The sequence below is a fragment of the Carassius auratus genome, chromosome 5 (genome assembly GCF_003368295.1).
Source record: "Carassius auratus strain Wakin chromosome 5, ASM336829v1, whole genome shotgun sequence".
In the NCBI taxonomy this organism is placed as follows: domain Eukaryota; kingdom Metazoa; phylum Chordata; class Actinopteri; order Cypriniformes; family Cyprinidae; genus Carassius; species Carassius auratus.
The window spans coordinates 13599634-13619196 of record NC_039247.1 but is presented as its reverse complement, the minus strand read 5'-3'; the positions used below and the strand labels follow the sequence as shown (position 1 = coordinate 13619196).

The following is a 19563-nucleotide window of genomic DNA, read 5'->3' as shown; positions in this document are numbered from 1 at the left end:
TAATGTAATATTTTGTTATCCGTCACTTATGTGGTGATATATATATATAATTTTTTTTTCTCTCTCTCTCTCTCTCTCTCTCTGCTGGCTATCATCTATAGGCCTACACGATGTCATTTGTGCAACCAAAGCATTTCACATGTGTGAGCACATAAATCGTGAGCTTTGGCTTTACCAGACTCCATCCGTCCCTTTAATGATTATAATACATAAGATGTTGTACTTGAATCTGTGGAGTACCCAAGACAGAATGAATTGAGAACACAAACTTTTCAGAGGTTTCTGCAATTTATTTTCCATTCCTCTAAACTGAACAGAACGTACAGTTTTGAAAATCAAAAATAACACCTTTCACTTTCAAAGCAGTTCAGCTTCACACAGTTGGCAATTACAATGGTAACAAGAGTGTCTGCGTGTCATTATCTTGACACTCACAAACACACACACACCCATGCAAACGCTCTCACTCACACTCACACACACATACACACAGAAGGGAATGTAACAGGAGAGACAGTGGAATGCAGGACAGATATCACACACACTCTCTTTCTGACCTCTCCTCCCCAAAATGAACAGAAATACAAAAATAAACGCACTTTAAAAAAGTACAACTCATTTACAAACACCAAAGAGGGAAAAGAATAAAAACACACCAACAAGAAAAACAACAATATATCTGTCAAAGTTCTCCATGTTAAAAACAGGTTGCTTGGTTCAGTTTTGCATCCAGTAGAAGGTTACACTGTGTGTGTTTGTGATGGGACCTAATGCTCAGTAAAGTGCATTTGATGCATCAGCAGACAGGAAGAGATAGAAATGAATTTTGGGTGCTAATGTGGCTCTGGGCCTTCCTAACACTGACAGATATGATCGAGCTACATGAACTTTACAACCTCCGCCGTAAACATCACACCTAAAAAGACATTTAACATTGAAATAACATTTTGTTTCAGTTAATGCAAATGTAAATACATTCATAATTACATGTGGGGTTAGGAGAATCAAGCTGAGAAACTAGAGAAGTCTGAAACCGATGAACGTAACTCCTTGTACGAATAAAAACGACCATAGCCAAAATACTGAACTCAAATGACGTTTCCATGCATGTGGTATTTTCCCCTGAAATTAGAGGCAGAGAGATGGAGTCTCACATGTACGTACACATTCCAACCTTGGAAAATCTGGAATCCTCTCACTTTTATGAATTCCTGATTGACTCCAGTTCCCATGGTTACACTGCAGTTCTCAAGCCTATGTGTACTGGCCTTTAGAAGACCACACCCATCTGACCGAGAAAAACAGAAGCAGTACAAACCAGAGAAACACAAATGAAGTGGTCGAAAGAAAGAGTGCTCCGTTTCTCGGAGCGACGCAAGACGTGTATATATATACATATATGTATATTTTTTCATGTTTGTCTGTTTTGATTTCCCACCCCTCAATAATTCACTTGGATATCATGCAATAGAGACGTGCAAAAAGATAACACCTAAATCCACAAAACACACTTTCATAAATGGCTGTGTTATGAATGCGTATAACATATGTATGCCTACTCCATGCCGACCTACAAGGACAATGACTTAAAAGCAGTGCGGAAGCCACAGGTCAAACAAATGCACAGGATGCCTCTACTGAGTGTATTAAAACCATATGGATGCATAAAACAATTATTCTCTTAGTCTATGCAGCTATGGGGTTAAAACAATGCTAACATTGCGCTGTCTTTTTTTTTTTCTTCGCTGATTATCTTTTCATTGGAACTAAAAGATATTGATTGATTGGCACTTGTTCAATGCTTTTAAATAAGTTAAACGATATCTAATGTTTCATCACACACCTACATGTCGAGAAGCTGTAAAGGTCTAGTTTGGCACAGGTTGACTATTATTACTGCGTCTATGTCATTAATATTAGATACACCTCGTTTATACCCCTGTCGAAAAACGAGAACAATCCTAATCAACAGACCAGACGTTTTTTTTTTTCTCAACTAAAATATTTCTGTATATTTCACTTATCAAATAGCAGCATTTTTTATTTTTCATTTTTTTTTTACTTACGGTATTACAAAAAAGTACATGTAAACCTATTCATTCAAAATTTGTAGTAAATCCAAAGGCTCATACAACGGACATAACAAAACACAAAACTTGACAACATGCTACAATATTGCTTCCAATAGTTCTTTACATTTTAAGTCGATCTAAAATTATCAATGACGTAGATATGGACACCAGCACTCCAAAGAGAGCAACTCTAATGCACAAACAAATCGCAAAGCTAATCTTAACCAGGCTTGATTGGCACTTTCATCATCCACACGAGTATAACGGATAATCACACACTGAAACCAACAGCGCAAGACTGCATTTAGACCACAAACTAGAGGAACTACACCAAAATACACAAAGAACATGAGACGCGACGGTTTCCACAGTTTCATTTTTAAAAAACTAAGGGAAAATGCAGAAATGATCTTCGATAGTTCTCAGAGAGAGGAGAGAGAACCCAGAGTACAAACGACACTGACGTCATCGTCTGAGTTTGAGGTGGCTGTCACATCCATCTCCCATAGGTTATTGTTTTTTGTTTGTTTCGTTTTTTTTTTTTACCCAGAGTTCTTTGCTCTGGGTTTACAAACCTCTACGTTCTCTCAGAGCACAGATTCCCTGTTCTAGCTAGTTTAAGGTAGAATACTGAATCAATCAGGCAGAGAGCATGAGAATCTGATCACGTGTATTAATGTTAGACTATGTGGTGTATTAATCCAGAGGTATGGTCTTCACAACAGGGCAGAATACCCATTGGCCCCTGTGGAGACACACACCCTCCGCAGTAAACACACACACACAACACATCCGTGGCGACCAGCAGCCTGGAGGGGAAGAAAGCGAAAGTGGAACGGAGAGACAAACCCAAAGCTAGAAAACTGGTGAGAGAGCAAGACATGAGGGAAGTAAAAGAGGTAGTGCAAAGACAGAGGAAGGACACAGAGAGAGTGAGAGACAGAACTAATCTTAATGTCAAGAGTGTCCACAAATCGAACTGTTTTTCTCCAAATATAAATTACATCTCCCTTTCTGTAATCATATTATCCTCATATTGCTGCACCAAGTGCTTGTGCTTCTGAAATCAGGTACACAGTTTGATCTCCAAACAGAACTGAACAATAATTAATATTTGGAGAACCTGATATCTCACGGCTGGTACTGAAACATAGTAAACAGTTTGGGAGTACTTTAAGCATATGGCATGTTAAATGATATGTTGAACGGTATTTAAACAGCAATAATCAGAGTTGTGGAAATGTTAATATTCCTCACAATTATGTAATGGATATAAATAGGTTACTCTCTCACCCTATCTCTCTCTCCCTCTCTCTTCCCTCCTTTTTCTACGTTTCCGCTTCCCCTCTAGTGAGTAGATTAGAGGGCTGGTAGTTGGAGGGAGATGATGAATGTCTTTTAGAGTGTGTATGTAGGTCAGCAGTAGATTGGGATGTGCAGTGTTGTTATAAATAGAAGTCCAGGGTTCAAATGGAGATCTGCTAATTAATGACAGGCCTGGGTGCCGGGGTGGGAGGGAGTGGGGGATCAGACCCTCAGTGACCTCTGGTTTTGTGAAAGAGCAAGGTACACTACAGGTAGACGTTCCTACAGCGGAGCCTCGTGGCCCGTGTTCTTGTGCTCGCTCGGTTTCATTGCTTTATTCCGTCACGCCGTGTCTCGGTGGACACATTCTCGATGGTGTGAAGTATGTACAGTACATTCCATAGTTGCGATAGCGTCAGGCCGCTGGATTCACAGTGTGGTTCAGAGACGATCACTCGCCCTGTACGGGAGCTCCTGCTTACTCTCCATGCAAGAGCCAATTGCTGGCAAGACTGAAAATGCTGTTAGCAGCAAAGATTTTGATGCAGTGTACAACTGTGGAATTAACTAATGAGTAACTATGACCACCAGTCTGTGCAACTGATGAAAATGTGGAGAGCTCGTGAAACTCTCCAGCAATGCTTTAGAATGTTGGGCAAAGGGAGCTGTGCGTCTGACACTACGGCCTGCAGTTTGGTTTCTCAAAGGAAGCAGAATTATAATCAGTTAGCCTGCCAGAGTTCACCTCGCAGCAACGCTGCTTTACTGAAGAAGGCTGAAGGTCGACAGTCATTACAGTAGCATCCTCCGGCCTTCGAATGAGTTCACACAGGTTACAAAAGCTGTGTCGTTTTAGTCTCTCGTTCACTACCTCAGCCGCACCTCTGCTGCCAGTCTGACGCAAACAGGGATTCACTTCGATGTGAACGAGGTGGCATCGGTTATACACCCAAGACTTTGCTGTACTGCATACAAACTGGAAATCTTTCTCCTTCTTCACAAACATGAGGTATGACAACCTGAGCTCCTTTCAAACAAAACAGGCACAGACATTGCCTGGCTCCTCCAATCAGAGGAAGAGGAGGAGTTAAGAGGTACATCTGTCTAAACAGGTCCAATTATTTTTCAAGTTCAGGATTCTAAGGACTTCAATTCCTTGGTAGTGTCCAAAGGTTTTCTGTAGTAGTAAGAGTTAAAAGTCAATGAGACAAAACAGACCACTTTTAAGATCCTACTGTTGTGTCTCTGCTCTGTTGGGATCTTTTGATTATCCACTCACTCTCAGTCTTGTGAGTAAATCGTAAAATGCCCCCAATAATCCATGAGGGCTCAACAAAACTCTCCCATAAATACTAAAATCAGTAGAATGACAACAAAATCTGTTCAAATGTGTTTTCTTATAGCACCAAAGTGGGAAACCATGACTAAACTGCACTTGTATGTATGTGTATTACATTCCAGTTCACTAATGTTGAGTTTCTGAACTTTGACATGTGATATCCATCTCTGTCTGTCTGTGGCTGAAGGTTAGTTATCTACTCTCAAAAGCATCTCAATTTGATGCTCTATTTACACATAAAAAACAACAATGTCAGGAAGTCTTTATACATTCAGGTCAACCTGGATTCACAGGTTTGAGAAAACATGACCATAATGGAGAATAATAGAGATTTTAGTAATGTAATGCTTTCCCATGTGTTTGAGATTAAGTCTCAGTTGAAAACAATAATGGAAATGCCAAAACCTATGGAAATCTTCGAAAGGTATCTTCCTTTTCATTTCAGGACTACACAACAGATTCGGTGACTGAATTTACTGAAATCAAAATGGGGGACTGCTTCAAACTCCAATTTCCTTGCTCAGGGTGTGGATTAGATATGAATTAAACTGTAAGGGTTGTGTAATGGAAGCCAAAAATTGAACATAAAATCCAAAAGACCCTGGCTAAGAGAGAGGAAGTGAGGTCTGATCTCCTCCTCCTCTGAATGCCCCAGGGCACGATACTCTGACCTACACAACGTAACACAACTTTAAAAACACATCAGAATTTAAGTCACAAAATATCAAATTTCTCCCCAAACAGATTATCTATCCACAGTTCCATCAGATCGTTTTTCATTTGTTTTGTAATCGTTCCTTATTTTGTGTTTAAATATTTGAACATGTTTCTTGCTGGAACCCATCCCGTTCTCTCTATATTATATTCATTCAGTCATCTATTCATTCTCTCTGGTTTCCTTCGCTTTCGTCGTTCCCCTCCCCACTCCTGTCCATCCCTAGCCCACCTTCTGAGGGTTGGTGGCACGGACGCCTTGCTCGTATGTGATTCGCTGGCTGATGAGATACTGGGCAGCCTGCGTTGCTGCCGGCGACCCTGTAATGGTCACCTTGCGATTGCGTGTGCCTGGAATGAACTCTCCCTTTTTGGAGATCTGAATCCGTGCCCCTGTCAGCTCCTGATACTCCACGAGAGTCTTGCCGCCTTTTCCCAAGATAGCACCGACCAAGTTCTCCGGCACAGCGATCTCCACCACCTCCTTTCCACCTTCTGCCAGCTTCTCTGTGCCCAGCAGAGATGATGCCACCAGCGGGGATGAGGGATTCAGGTAACCATTAGACGCCCCTGTGGCGGCTGCTAGGGAGCCCAGTGAGAAGCCCCCTAAGCTAGGTCCGGCAGGGTGGCCGCCCCCTCCAGAAGCCTCACTGGCATATGTAGCAAGCAGATTGGCAGCCGCTGCAGCCGCTGGATTGGCGCTAGCTGCAACGGCAGCAAGAACCCCAGATGCAGCGGCCGGGTTGAGGCCAAGCCCCAGTGTATTGGTATTGTAGCCATAACTGGCCAGAGTGTTCAGAGCAGATGTAATGGCAAGCAGATCATTACCCGAAAGACTTGACATGGCCGTAGGGAACCCACCCATGCCCGCGAGACTCGCCTGGCCAAGGAGCGTGGAGGCTGTAGCTGCTGCTGCGGCGTTGGGTAACACCTCTGTAGAGTTGGCGAAGGGGGATCCGGTTGGGTTGGAGTTGGCCACAGGGCCGGTGATGTTGGAGTAACTGATATTGAGACAGCTGCTGCTCTGTGGGTCCTCCTGGATCTTCTGAACAATGATCTCCACGGCCTTGCGGTTTTGCTCTGGCTCCCCACTCACTGTCACGACACGCTCCTGCAGATTGATGCCCTCAGGTTTCTGAGAAAGCTGTACCCAGGCTCCCGACTGCTCCATCACAGCCTTAACTGTTGCCCCACCCTTACCGATGATGAGTCCTGCTGTGCTGTTGGGCACGATCAGTTTAGCCTGTGGAGGAGGGGGAGTGTCATTTTGATTGAGTAACAGAATTACATGCATGGGACTGCACACAGCACCAAAAATAGATGCTGCAATAAGCTCAAGTGCATCTGTGCTGGTTATGTAGATGTTTGTTTTCTGTCCACACTTATACAGTACAAGAATGTTCATAATACCTTTAAAAGAGAGCTGCATTTACAATATGTAACCCTGTATGCTAGTATGTTTTTAAGAGTGTATAATAGTGTGTGTGTATCTGTGTAAGGTCTTGCTCTTAAGTCAGTGCTTATATCAGCCATTTGTTGATCCCTGGTCTTACACTGCAGCTGCTCTCTCTCACTCCCTCTCTGTTTCTCATTCTACAAGGATCAAGCAGGTAAAAATAACCCACTGCTCTCACACTTTGCTGGCCCTCTCAGCCACTCTTTCCCTGGGGAACAACCACCAGCCTGTCCTGCCCTCTACCTCCTCTGGGCTAGTATATTTGCCTGTCTTCAGGGTTGCTTATCACTGTCAGATAAGAACGTTTACATGTAATTTAGTAATTGATTTCAGTAAGACTAAAGCAATAATTCACCTTTCTAAAATGTCATGTAAATGCTCATGTACCGATGAAAACTCTAGCCTGAACTCTAGCCAAAACTCAATTTTACTCAATACTACATTATATGCATGCAAATGTACTCACTTGTCTTTGGTGTCATTTTGCAAGAAAACTAATCAAAGTTACAAATATTATGAACGAACAAGGCTGTGGTTTAGGGGAATAACTAATTTGCATGTTTAATTCTTAAGCTGCAAAGACTTCTATGTATAACTCTTCATTATACATTTAATAACTAAGAACTTGTACATATGTTTGGATTTGGTGTGGTGTGGTGTAGTAGTAGATCAACTTCACGAACGAACCTGTTTAACACGGTCAGGGTTAACAGTAGTCTGTGGTTGGAGAATGCTGACTGGTTCGGTCTTCTGACTGCTCTGAGGCATCTCGCGAACCTTTTCAGCGATGAAGTTATGAACTCCATTCAGAGCTTCCACCGTACCCTGAATCAAACAAACACGCTCTGTCGTACCTGACCAAACACACAAAAGAGAAAAAAAACATATAATTAATATAGAGTACTTTCAGGTGTAAACGTGAAATAAAATTATGTATAATGTCTCTAATTTGAACATATTTAGGCCATATATTTTCAGGTTTCTTTGATGAATATAAAGTTCCGTCTCTTGAAAAGAAGTGTATTGAATATGAACGCAATATATCAATAAATATTGTATATCAAGTAAGTAATGTTATACAAATATATTGTTGTATTTAAACGACACTTCTGAATTTGGAAGACACTTTTATCCATAACAACTTGCGCTGCATTCAACATGTACATTTTGTAATTTCATGAATTTAATTGCAAGCTGTTTGAGTTATATTTCATAAGGTAATGGAAACACACATTACATTTTCAAAGAAACTATTTTTCCTTTCAGTATAAATACATCTGTCGGTAAGAATGAAAAGGGCTATTGTAACATAGTGGGAAAAAAAAACAGATGAACTTATGACAGCATGATGTAATTCATTCTGAATGCTTATAATTCTAAACCTGTCCTCTCTAACCACATCCCATGGGACACGCCACATAAATGTCCAGGACACACACACACACACACACACACACACACACACTCTACTAATCTCTGGCATATCACTTGCTTGAAGCGCTAAACCTGTCTTGAATATTGCTGTAACTGTGAGAACCCAAAGAGCCCATGCCGAACTGGACTTGTTTTACCATGACCAGAGAAATCTACAATGAGTTATTGTTACACAATCTTCTGTGTATTGTGTCGGCCTGAATTCAAGTTAGGATTTGTTCAGTCTTGTGGTGGAAAGTATCATTCAATGTCCTAAATATACTGTCATGATCATCTTCCATTTCATTTGGAGGGAGAGAGATGTGGGAAGAGAAGGCATGTAGGTTGTTGGTAGTGTGTGTTTGTTTCCGGGCAACAGTGCCGAGATTTAGCCACACGTGTGTGTTTGCTCCAGCACACATGCATACCTGACCAAGTGTTTGTTCCTCGCCTGTTTTTTTTTTCATCTAGTTTTTTTGTTTGAGTATTACATCGGAGCTACAAATTCCCCCCAGTTTCAACAATGCTTACAAATAAAACATGCTCCAATTAAGCAAGCACAAGAGTGTGTGTGTGTGTGCGAGCTGTGTAAATTTCAGTCATCCCCTTGTTCAGAAGATGTGGTTTATGGTAAGAGTCTGTGGTTAAATGAGTTTAAAGAAAAGACTGAATTGGAATTTACATGTGTAGCTAGTCTTTGTGTGTGTGTGTGTGTGTGTGTGTGTGTGTGTGTGTGTGTGGTAAAACACACGCTGGCTGGAGTAAAACAGCTCAGCTGTAGGTGAATTCTTTTTATAGCTCTCTTGTGAGCCAGAGAGAGTTTAAATGTTTCCCTTTCAACGTCTCATAAGATAAATGAGGTCTGGAAGAGAATCTGCTATTATATCAGAGACCGGAATGATTGAGGATGTGCTGGTGTTTGTGCCAGAGGAGCACTGCTTTTACTCAGGGTTTGGCAAAATTCTGAATCAAAAGAATTAACTTCCGTTCAATTTATTGACGGGAAGATAAATTTATTAATTATCTTTATTTATAAGTTCCTCGCAGGTAAAATAAATTTAACATAGATAATGCATTAAGGAACATTTCTGTTCTTCCACCTTGGTCGACTAAAATTTATTTATTAAATATGATAATATATAACTATATATAATCTATAATACATGGGGGGCACATGGTTGCCCACTGCTCCGGGTGTGTGCTCACATTCTGTGTGTTTTCTACTGTGTATGTGCACTTGGATGGGTTAAAGCACAAATTACGAGTATGGGTCATAATACTTGGCCACACTTCTCTTCAATTCACTTTATATACGTGATCTATCAATCTAATAAATAATTTATACAAAATTCAAAAGGTCAAAAAAAAAAACGCTTTGTCAAGGCAACATGCAAATTTTATAATGTTACATCAGTTACTTTAATTACTTTAATAAAAGAAGCTGAATTCAAATGTACTAAAATTCAAATTGTAATTCCGCATCCTGTTTTCTACCTCAACTCAAATTTAGGATTCATTTCAATTTCAGGATCTGAAATGGAACTTTGCAGAATAATAAAACTTCTCAAACAAGTGAGAAGACAAGCCAGAGTAGGTAAGGGTGAATGCAGAACAGGTGGTTTCAGGATAGTTTTAGTTGTAACAAATGTTTTTAATGAATGAAAACAGCTATTCACAGACAAATTATGCTCAAATATTCAGCTGTACGCTTCACAGCTGCGACACACAAACACACACTTTCTCTCTCTCTCTTTCTCAGATAGTTTCTCTCCCTATGGGCACATTTTCCACTGTCATTCTCTGCCGATTTTATTTTTCTACGCTACAACATAAAGAAGCTTCCTAATGGCACATTGTGGAAAGATACTAACACAAACAGGCCAACATCTATAAATGGCCTCATTCACATTAATCTACCACGGTGTAACCTCCATCAGACCGTCTGCATAATATTCAGAATATTTACAAGTTTGTTGTTTACTAGTATTCTAGATTTTTCAGCTTGCAAAAATCTGCTGGTGTTGAAAAATGTTTATCAGAGCGAGTGAAGATTGCACAGAAAATGCACATGTAGAACTATAGAAATACAGGCTCCAATTATTACCAAAATTATTAAAGCTTGATGCCACAGAAGAACCTCAAACTTTTTGTCTTTTTTTTATGCAGGGCACAATTAACTCATCTGCCATCTGTTGCACAGTAAATAAAATGATTTATCTGTGAGGATTCATAACACAGGTCTAATAACATAAATTATGAATAGAAGTTCATTAATTAATGAATTCATTCATTCATTCAAAAAAAAAAAAGTAATGCTGAAGTAATGTTCATCATTATTAGAGAAAGAAGATTTGATTCATACCTGGGTAGAAGTCTTTAGATTTGGACAGTTTGATGGTGGCTCCAGTCTCTTTCTGAAGCTGCACGATGGTTTGCCCCCCTTTACCGATGATTGAACCAGCGGCATAGCTGGGAATCAACACCTTCAGGAAATATTCACCCTCCTCTGCACACATGCACACAAAAAACAAAGTTAGAAATGAAAGCATCTCAGTTCTAATATTTTTAACAAATCAGACATGTCATATGGTCTATTTCCATTGTGAAAGAATGCAAATTAATAGCATCGCAATCAGCCTGAAATGTACATTAATAATTATTTTATTTTACAGTCCTGTTCCATACTAGGTTCTTATTATAGTGATTACATCGGAGTAATAACTAACCCTGAAACGACCCTTAAACCTAACCTTAATCCATAAAGCCACCTTACCCATTACTTTCTTAGGTAAGAACATTGTAAGTACACATACTGCAAAATGAAGTTCAAATAAAACGGTTTAGATACAGGTAAATATTTTTTTAAATTTTGTTATGTGCAATATGTAGTCATTTTTAATTGAGAGGATTTTTGGGATTTGTTACACTTTTCTGAAAAACTGTAGTAAGATTATATAACAGTTTGAAAATATTATTAAAGCCAATCCACAGGCCACATGAGTGCACCATCATTACCTCACTATGGCTTCTCCTTTTCAAACAATATACAAACCAAACATGAAAAGTACTGTCTGGTTCTTTTGTTCACTTCCTCTCCTTTTTCGTTCCTCTATATTTCTTCCTTCACTTTTTCTCGCTCTCTTTCTCTCCCTGATGAGTTCCTACTGATTCTGCCTCTGTCCCACTTTTTCCCCATGCAGAGATAAAGTGACCTGCTTTGGACTGGTAGAGGTCTAAATTTAACCAAACTATCTCTGTTTTGTGTCCTTCACTATCTTCTTCGCCATCTCTCTCCCTCTTACATACAAAAATGGTCGGCCAGCCGACAAACCAGTGTCACAGTCAGGAGTTGAGGTTTAAGTGAAAGAGTGTGGCGGGTGGTGTGTAGGCAGTCTGTAGCACTCCACTATACTGAGGCCGTGGGCTTGTGGGTAATTGCCTGGAAGGCTGTTCAGGCAGGAGCATATGGATGCTAAATCCTCAGATTTGTCCTGAAGAACCCAGCCAACAGCGCATAAGTCACTCAGAGGTTCCCAGGGGGACGAGGCTTCCCTCTCCAACCACAATATTACACATCCTAAACGCAACATATGGCCTAGAGTCCATTGCTAAAACAAGTGAAGAATCAGAAGGTGATTATAACACATCAAAAAGACTATTATTATTATTTTATTTTTTTTTAGACAAGAGAAAATCAAACTCCCTCATGACTTAACATGCAAATATATTCCATCATGACATCACAGTGACATCATACCGCTCAAGTCATGTTGAATACCTGATGTATTGTTATTGCCAGACTTAATCATAACTTTTTTAATTTGATTTACAGCGAAGAAGGTATTTTTTTTATTTTCAGTACATTAGCGTATTATTTGACAAAATGGAAGAAGATACAAAAGTACATCATGTTTGTGTATTATATCAGAGTCTTTCAGAGACTGTAGTAAATCTGACAGATAAGATGGGTTTCACAGACTCAAATGCCCCCAATCTCCAGCAGCTGACCCTTTACCACTGCAGAGAGAGTCAGAGATAGAGAGAGAAGGTGAGAGAGAAACTGCAAGATAAGAGGAAACATGCTAATAATAAATAAAAACATGGAAAAATATGGAAGGACAAGCTGAGACGAGAGAGATTTGTTAAGAATGAAGAAAGGAATATTTGACCGAAAGGAAATGACTGGTCCAGAGAGTGGTGGAGGAAAACAGCTACTAGGAGGGGAGAGAACAGATGAGAAGAAGAGGAGAGGGGATGGATGGCAGGGAGAAGGTGAAAATATTTAGAAAAAAAAAGTATTACAGAAAGTTTCTTATCTTAGGTCTTAATTTATTTTAAATTAGGATTTTTCAGATATTCATATTACAGAAGCAAATCTTAACTTGATTTGGGATTCTTATACTATCTTCTAAAATCGTATCTTATTTCTTGTTAAGAAATCTTAAATTGCTTTATCAAGTTCGACAATCCTCTCTCAGGTCTGTTACCAAGCAACCAACACTGCGGAGCGGCTGATGAGGTAAACAAAATAATAGAAGCTACTTCACTTTGAAAATCACCTTTTGCAAAAATAACACAAGACATTAGTCACTTGCACTTTAACCGTGAGGTAATAACTATAACTGTGGGGTTGTCCTAAAGTAAGGATTTTTCTTTGTCAAGTTAGGAGGTTTCTATAATACCCCCCTTCCTATGTAGTTAAGATAAGATAACACACTTAGAAAATGCTGTTCTGTAATAGCTTTTGTCTTAAATGTGGTCCTAACTGAAATTACTGTGGTTACCAAACAGAGAAGATAAGATTTTAAAGTTAGGATCTTTCTGTAATATGACCCATGGTCTCTTAGCAACTCTGACTGACTCTCCTGTGGGAACGTTTGATTCATTTCAAATAACACCAAAGCCCACTACATGCTGTACACATCACTGCTTTCACCTGTACCCTAATGTTGGCCTGACTCATTCAGCACTTTCACAACCAGAAGGCCAATGCGTTCAATACGTGATCAGTCATCCTATCCAGACCATCCCATTATTAATCCCAGAAAATTGGGGAATCTGGGAAATCCAGAGAAATATAATTGTCGGCCCAGGCATATATAATCAAGCCAAGAGTGGGAAGGCCAGTTAGTAGATGGCACCAGGATCAAAGCGAACATTAGCTTCAGTTGTAATCCATCATCTAGCCTAACAGGAAGACAAAAAACAGGGAAGTAAGAAAAGAAAAAGAAAAAAAAAGAAGAAAGAAGCAAGCTCTCACACAGTATAAGTCTCTTAAGCGCAACTGAATGTGCAATGCACAGTTAGAAAGATACCCGAGCAGAATTTCAATTGAAAAGACAATTCGAGAAAAACACAGAGTGACCCAGTCGCTCACGTCACCATACATTCCTGTAGAAATGCAGGAAACTTAGGAAAAGGAGACTAATAACTGCATTCCCGTCTCTATTATACAGATCTAAAAGCTGCTATCTGCAGCACTGCTATTCTTTTGTTCATCTATCTTTTCTCTCTCCCTGGCTGACTGGCTTTGCTCTCTTCACTCTAGAGAAAATCATTTGTTAAATGAATATATGTGCAAATGTCAGAGGGTGAGAGACTTATTATTTTCTGCATTGGCACTGACCTCAGGAATTCTCGATAAAAACCGGCGCAGCACACTACAAATACTTTATCTTGTGACGACATCATATACAAGCGCTCATCCAAGGACACTAGGCTCTCTTCGTAGGACCCTGGAGAGGGGCGAGTGGATACAACTGATATTTGGATGGAGCTTTGCAGAGTGGTTCAATCTGTACCTGTCCTCTGCAGTGCTCCAGGTGCTCAGTGGGATATGCATTACATCATTGCCTCACCCGACTCAATGCTCACTGCCACACACACACACATGACTGACAAGTAATGATAGGATTCCAGTCTACGATGCTCACTGCAGCCGATCAAACACATACACACACACACACACAGCTGGGCACATCCCGATCTTATCAATGACTGGTTTGTTAATGGGGAGGGTGCGAGTGTGAATGGAATGAATGCAGACACTGTTAGTTGGACCGTTTAATGAGGGCAGTTCGCAGTGAACGGAGGAAGAGGACAGGACGCAGTGGACACACGCTCAGGAATCCATGATGGAGGTATTTGAAGAGCAAAGCCGGAGGGGAGATAAGGAAAGAGTGAGTGAGTTTATAAGAATGGAAAAAATAGAGGAAGGTAATCAGGGCTCTTGCGATTAATGAAGTACGTAGCACCAGCGCGCCACGGCGTCGTAGGGAAGCAAACCTCCTTCAGTTGTCTTTTACAGAGCGGTGGTCGTGGGGACCATTTGACCTTGGCTGATGAGGAACAAAAACTTCACTCTCTCCATCGCGGCTGCCTCACAATTGTTTCCAAGACGACTTGGAGGTGACATTCTCAAGGCGCAAAATGCTAACGGGAAGGTCTGCCGCTGCTTACCTGTTGTTAAAAGGGAGAGCTAGCGCACATTCTCATGCAGCAGTGATTTGAGAAAGGCGAGCGCTTTGGGAGCGCTCCTCACCCGTGCACTCCTGCTTGCGGCGATGATGTAAGGGAAGCTGGTGTAACAGGTTTTCAGCAGTGAGTGTCTGAGTAAATAATACAATCTGTTGCTGCGGTTTGCCAGTGAGCCATACTTACACAGCCGCTAATGCAGTCAGACAGTTACGGGCTCAAACCTAAGATTACACACAGCATATAGAGTGTGAACAGAGTGTCATGCAAACACACAGAGGGAGTGGGTCAAGAGGGATTGCATTGTTAACCCCACCATCCCCATGCAACACACACACACACACACAACACACACTGCATGAGAAAAGGAGGGCCTGTCCTAGGCACACTGCAAGGACAAGCAAGCCTCTCCTTCCCGGAGAATGAATGAAGAGATGCCAACGGAGGACGGGAAAATAAAGGGGGAAAAAAAACAAAGGCGCAAAACGAAACGGTCAACTCGTTCGCACGCGCATTCAACAAGTCAACAAAAGGGGACAGAATCTCTTACCCATTCTGCTGTAGCGTGCTGGAGGTGGGGTTCAGATAGCCATGGACACCGAGAATCTGGACCGGTGAGCGATGCCCGACTGCAGGCTGATCATAGGAGCTCTGCTGCCGTCAAGGAATGTGGCCAGTCAACCTTTTTCCCCAGGTTCGTATCCGAGAGGGGGACAACGTCAGCGCATCCTCCCCTCCATACCCGCAGTCAGCCCCCGTCTTTCTCTCCTGCTCTCTCTCTCCCTCAGTTTTCCTCTCTCTCTCTTTCTCTGATTGTGTGTGATGGCAATGCAATTGCCGTGTGCTGTGTGTGTATATGTGTGGGTGTGTGTGTATGTGTGTGTGTTTGAAGCGGAGAGGCTTGGTATTGCTCAGACAGAGGCAGACTGACGGAGGGAATCTTCCTACTGCATCACCCTCTGCTTTTCTTCTCATCCATATTCAGCGAGAGCTCCAGCCCTGTGCTGCATTCTACAGAGAGGCACCTAGCGTGTCCAATCACCCCACACCCCTCCCCAGCGTCTCACACACACGCACACACACACACACCAAGGCTTTCTTTCTCATCGCCCCCCCCCCCTCACTACTTTGACGCAGCAATATAAAAGACGTAGCGCCTCGCTCACATTTGGGTAAAATATAAAAAGGTGGGATGGAGGGAGGTTGCAGAGGGACAGAAAGAGAAAACGAAAGTGAATTAGTGAAAGAAAGTGTGAGGGAGTGACCTTGCGTGAACGGAGAGGAGGTATAGAGCAAAAGCAGGGAGGCGGTGGGCTCCTTGGACGGCCATGTTGAAAACACAGCGAGAAAATAGATTTTTGAAAATGGCAGAAAGGATCTGCCGCAGAGCGCCAAGGGGCCGGCCAAATAAATTACTGCCTATAAATCCAAAGATGCTATACCCAACCAGCGGGTGCGCATGTACGTGGCAGGGGGAGGGTGTATGAGCTCGGTCCCAGGGTCATACTTCATTTGCATATTAGCTTTTTTCAGCTGAGCTTGATACATTCTCTACATATCCATACTAGGTATATCCACGCGCTCTGCTGGGTGTCTCTGATGCAGCATGCAGCATGGATGCTTCTGTTCAGGGAAACCGATCACGTTCAACACATCCACTGGACATTCTAGAATACATGAGCCCTCTCTCTTTCTAGCCCCTCCTTTCACCACCACCTGCCCAATTCACAGTCAACTCACGTCACCACACACTGCAAGGGCACCTGTGTCCTTCTCCCGCTCGCTTTCGGTCTATCTCGCTCGCAGCTTTTGATCTAATACGGAACCACACAAAAACGGCAACATAAATAGCTCTGCCAAAACCTCTATTAGCAACATTAACATTGCATTTCATTTGCGACTCGTAAGAGGCCACACACACAGACACACACTGAGTAACTAACTGTGTGCACACTTCTGAAATTAGCATCAGCAATCAATGGCTGTTTACAAAAAGGAGGGCACAAAGGATCTCAATCACTGAATGTCCTCTTCATTGCTCTCTTCAGGTCAAAGGTCATGCAAGGGGGAAGGGTTCATTCATTGATAGGATTATGTTTTAATTAACAAAGCTACATAGGTGAACATAATGAATGATGGTCTGAACTGCTAGTGAAAAAAGAAATAAATAACTTCCTGACTAAATAAATGCCTTGTCTCCAAACTGTGCTTATTTGGATGCTTTGACAAAAGCTGTCATACTCATTAAAGTTTTCATCATTATAGCAGTCTCTTTCTTTCCCTCCGTTTAAATTGCCACATTTTTTCTATAATTTCTACTCAGTTTCAGCTTGATTTTCTTTATCAATATCAGTTCAATTCAAAGTAGTTTAAAAATGCAGTTAATGTCTTACTGCACGTTGTAAGTTCTGCACTGATTTGTGCATACAAAAATTTGTTAAACAAAACAAAAGTTTATTAATGTTTACTGTTAAACTAAAAAGCTAAAAAAACTATAGCCTACAGTTTGAGGATTTGTACGTTTTTTTAATAGTATAATCTGTCCCATTATTTAGCATAATATGCTATTACTGCAACATGTTACTAATAACGTTAATTGTAACACTGCATTTGTAAAGCATATTTTCAGAAGCCAGAATCAAAATATCAATGCAAATTATCTACCCAAATAATGAGTAAAATAAGTAAATTTGCTAGTTAATATCATTGGTCTATTGTTCAATTGTCTGTAAGAATATTACAGTAAGCTTAACGAATTAAATACTTACATTTCCTTAAATACAACGCTAAACAACACTATAACACACTCGGCTCAACTCATTAGCTCTGAACACTACTACTACTACTACTACTACTAATATTAATAATAATAATAAAAACGCTATAAGACGCGCGCGGCAGTGCGGGACGATAAAACCGTCGCTGGACAGCTGCACCGGGGCTCCACAGCGGGAAGCGCAGCCCCGTAAGCAAAACTGACAGAAATGTTCACACACAACGTTACTGAGTCTCTTTCTTTCACTTCCATCCAAATCAAATAAACAAAATACGCACGTACAGTGTAAAAAAAAAAAAAAGCCTCCAGAACAGAACTTTGTTTTTATCACGTGACCTTCTCATCTATTTTTAAAGAGCAATGACCAACGTCTGAAGAAATATGGATCAGTATCTGAACCGGACACAAAGTCCTGCCTAGAAACTGAGAATTTTTAATATACTACGTCTATTTAAAAGACTTAGGAGGCTATATAAAGAAAATGAATAGCCGTTTTGTTTTTCAGTGATTTATTATCGGAAACACATCAAGGAAACTTTTTTCTATATCAAGATGGACCCTAATGCTCTTTTTTCATATGTATTAAGAGCTCCACACGACGACATAGAGGGGGATTCAATCTTTTGTGTCCACTGGAGTCTGTTACTGCATATGAAAAGGGATTAAACTACAGCAGCATGTGCGCTTTTCTCCCTTTCGTTCAGTTTCTGCTCAATTTAGCTTCAGTCCCAGAGGGACGACAACCAGCACACTGCACATTACCCCACCGGGTCACACAGGGTCAGGCTGGACAGATGTGACCCGTTTAATTATCTGTAACGCTGCTGTAGCATTTAATTTCATATGCGCTTAAAACGGCCACTTTACAAAAACATAAAAAGGGCAAACCTCTCAAACCCTAAATCCTGAATCCCTGCAGAGTTAAAGAGAGTTATTTAGATAAGCACGCGTAAAACTGGACCAGGCACGCGACTCGAGCACACTGGAGTGTGTCGCTTGACATGACTTATTTGGAGCAGCACAGCAGGCCCCGCGCTGCCTGGACCCCCGCGAACTGTCCTTCTTACCGCCGTTGTTGGAGCGCTTGGTGCTGCTCGCCTCGGTCGGTGTTTCCAAGGGTCTCTTTCGGGAATCCGTGAGATCCGGGTCCATGTGTGGCGACTGTGAGAGGTGCTGAGGAGTAGAGAAGATCATGTTCTGCTGAACTGCCCCGCCAGCCATCATTTTTTCACCGGCTGGAGTTCACACCACGTTAGCGCACCGGAACCCGTTAGAAAGCACATAAAAATCGGTCAGCGTCTCCTGTCCGCATGGATTCTAAGAGCTTCAAATGTCATAAAAATGCCATGCCGCGAGGTCGCCGAGCGCGTCCGTTTCAGCCTCGCTGCCCAATATTTCCCGCTGGGATAAGAGACGCATTAAACTCTAAATATAAAAATCCATTCAGTGAAGTCTATTCATTAGCGCGTACCCGAGACTTGAGACGCCTGTGTTTACGCACACGCACAGCGCCCTCTTCAAAAAAGATTCTCGCGACCAGTCCCTGATAAAGTACTAAAAGATAAACAAATCAAGATTCACTATCAGAACAAAAAGACAGTTCAAAACAAAATTGTTTCGCTCGGCCTTTTTCGGTCTCCGCGAAGCGGCACAGGGTTCTGGAAATGTTGTATTGCTGTTGACGGTGTCAATCCGTTTGTTTTTAAGTGTAAAAGAGAAGATTTTGTTTCAGAGATGCGAGAGTCTTGGCCAGCGCGCGGCAGTGTCTGCTCGGGTGACAGAGCTCTCGCGCAGCATCCCTGGACCAATTGTGAGCCAGAGCGCCAGAGCTCTCCTGACGTCACGGGCCCCAGCCTCCAAAAGAGTTTTTCGACGGCAGCAAGTTGTTCTTTAACGAAAACTCTCCAAAATTATAAATGCAACATAATAGCATAATGTTACAATTAGGAGTTGTTAAATAAAGATATAAACTCACAAATCTGAGAGAAAAAAACCCATAGAATTGAGTTTCGCT

At 41.5% G+C, this 19563-nt stretch overlaps 1 protein-coding gene across 2 annotated transcripts; it reads right to left on the bottom strand.

The window, feature by feature from the left end:
• Window positions 1-269: 269 nt before the first annotated feature.
• LOC113076439 (RNA-binding protein Nova-1-like) lies at window positions 270-19335 on the bottom strand. 2 transcript variants are annotated; one of them, XM_026249100.1, is made up of 4 exons: window positions 18617-19335; window positions 10662-10805; window positions 7574-7740; window positions 270-6673 (listed from the first exon to the last, which is right to left on the bottom strand). In XM_026249100.1, the coding sequence occupies exons 1-4, from the start codon at window positions 18771-18773 to the stop codon at window positions 5654-5656; spliced, it is 1488 nt and encodes a 495-aa protein (XP_026104885.1). In that variant the 5' UTR covers window positions 18774-19335; the 3' UTR covers window positions 270-5653. The 2 variants fall into 2 exon arrangements, with proteins under 2 accessions (XP_026104885.1, XP_026104891.1); XM_026249106.1 differs by lacking the exon at window positions 18617-19335 and adding an exon at window positions 15324-15882.
• Between the last annotated feature and the right edge of the window lie 228 nt (window positions 19336-19563).

Excerpts from the sequence above, each read along its gene's own strand:
- LOC113076439 (XM_026249100.1), bottom strand. The coding sequence starts at position 18,773 with ATGATGGCTGGCGGGGCAGTTCAGCAGAACATGATCTTCTCTACTCCT. Across the intron at positions 10,806-18,616 it reads CAAGCGCTCCAACAACGGCG|AGGAGGGTGAATATTTCCTG; the intron begins GTAAGAAGGACA and ends GCATGTGTGCAG. Across the intron at positions 6,674-7,573 it reads ACCCTGACCGTGTTAAACAG|GCTAAACTGATCGTGCCCAA; the intron begins GTTCGTTCGTGA and ends CCTCCTCCACAG.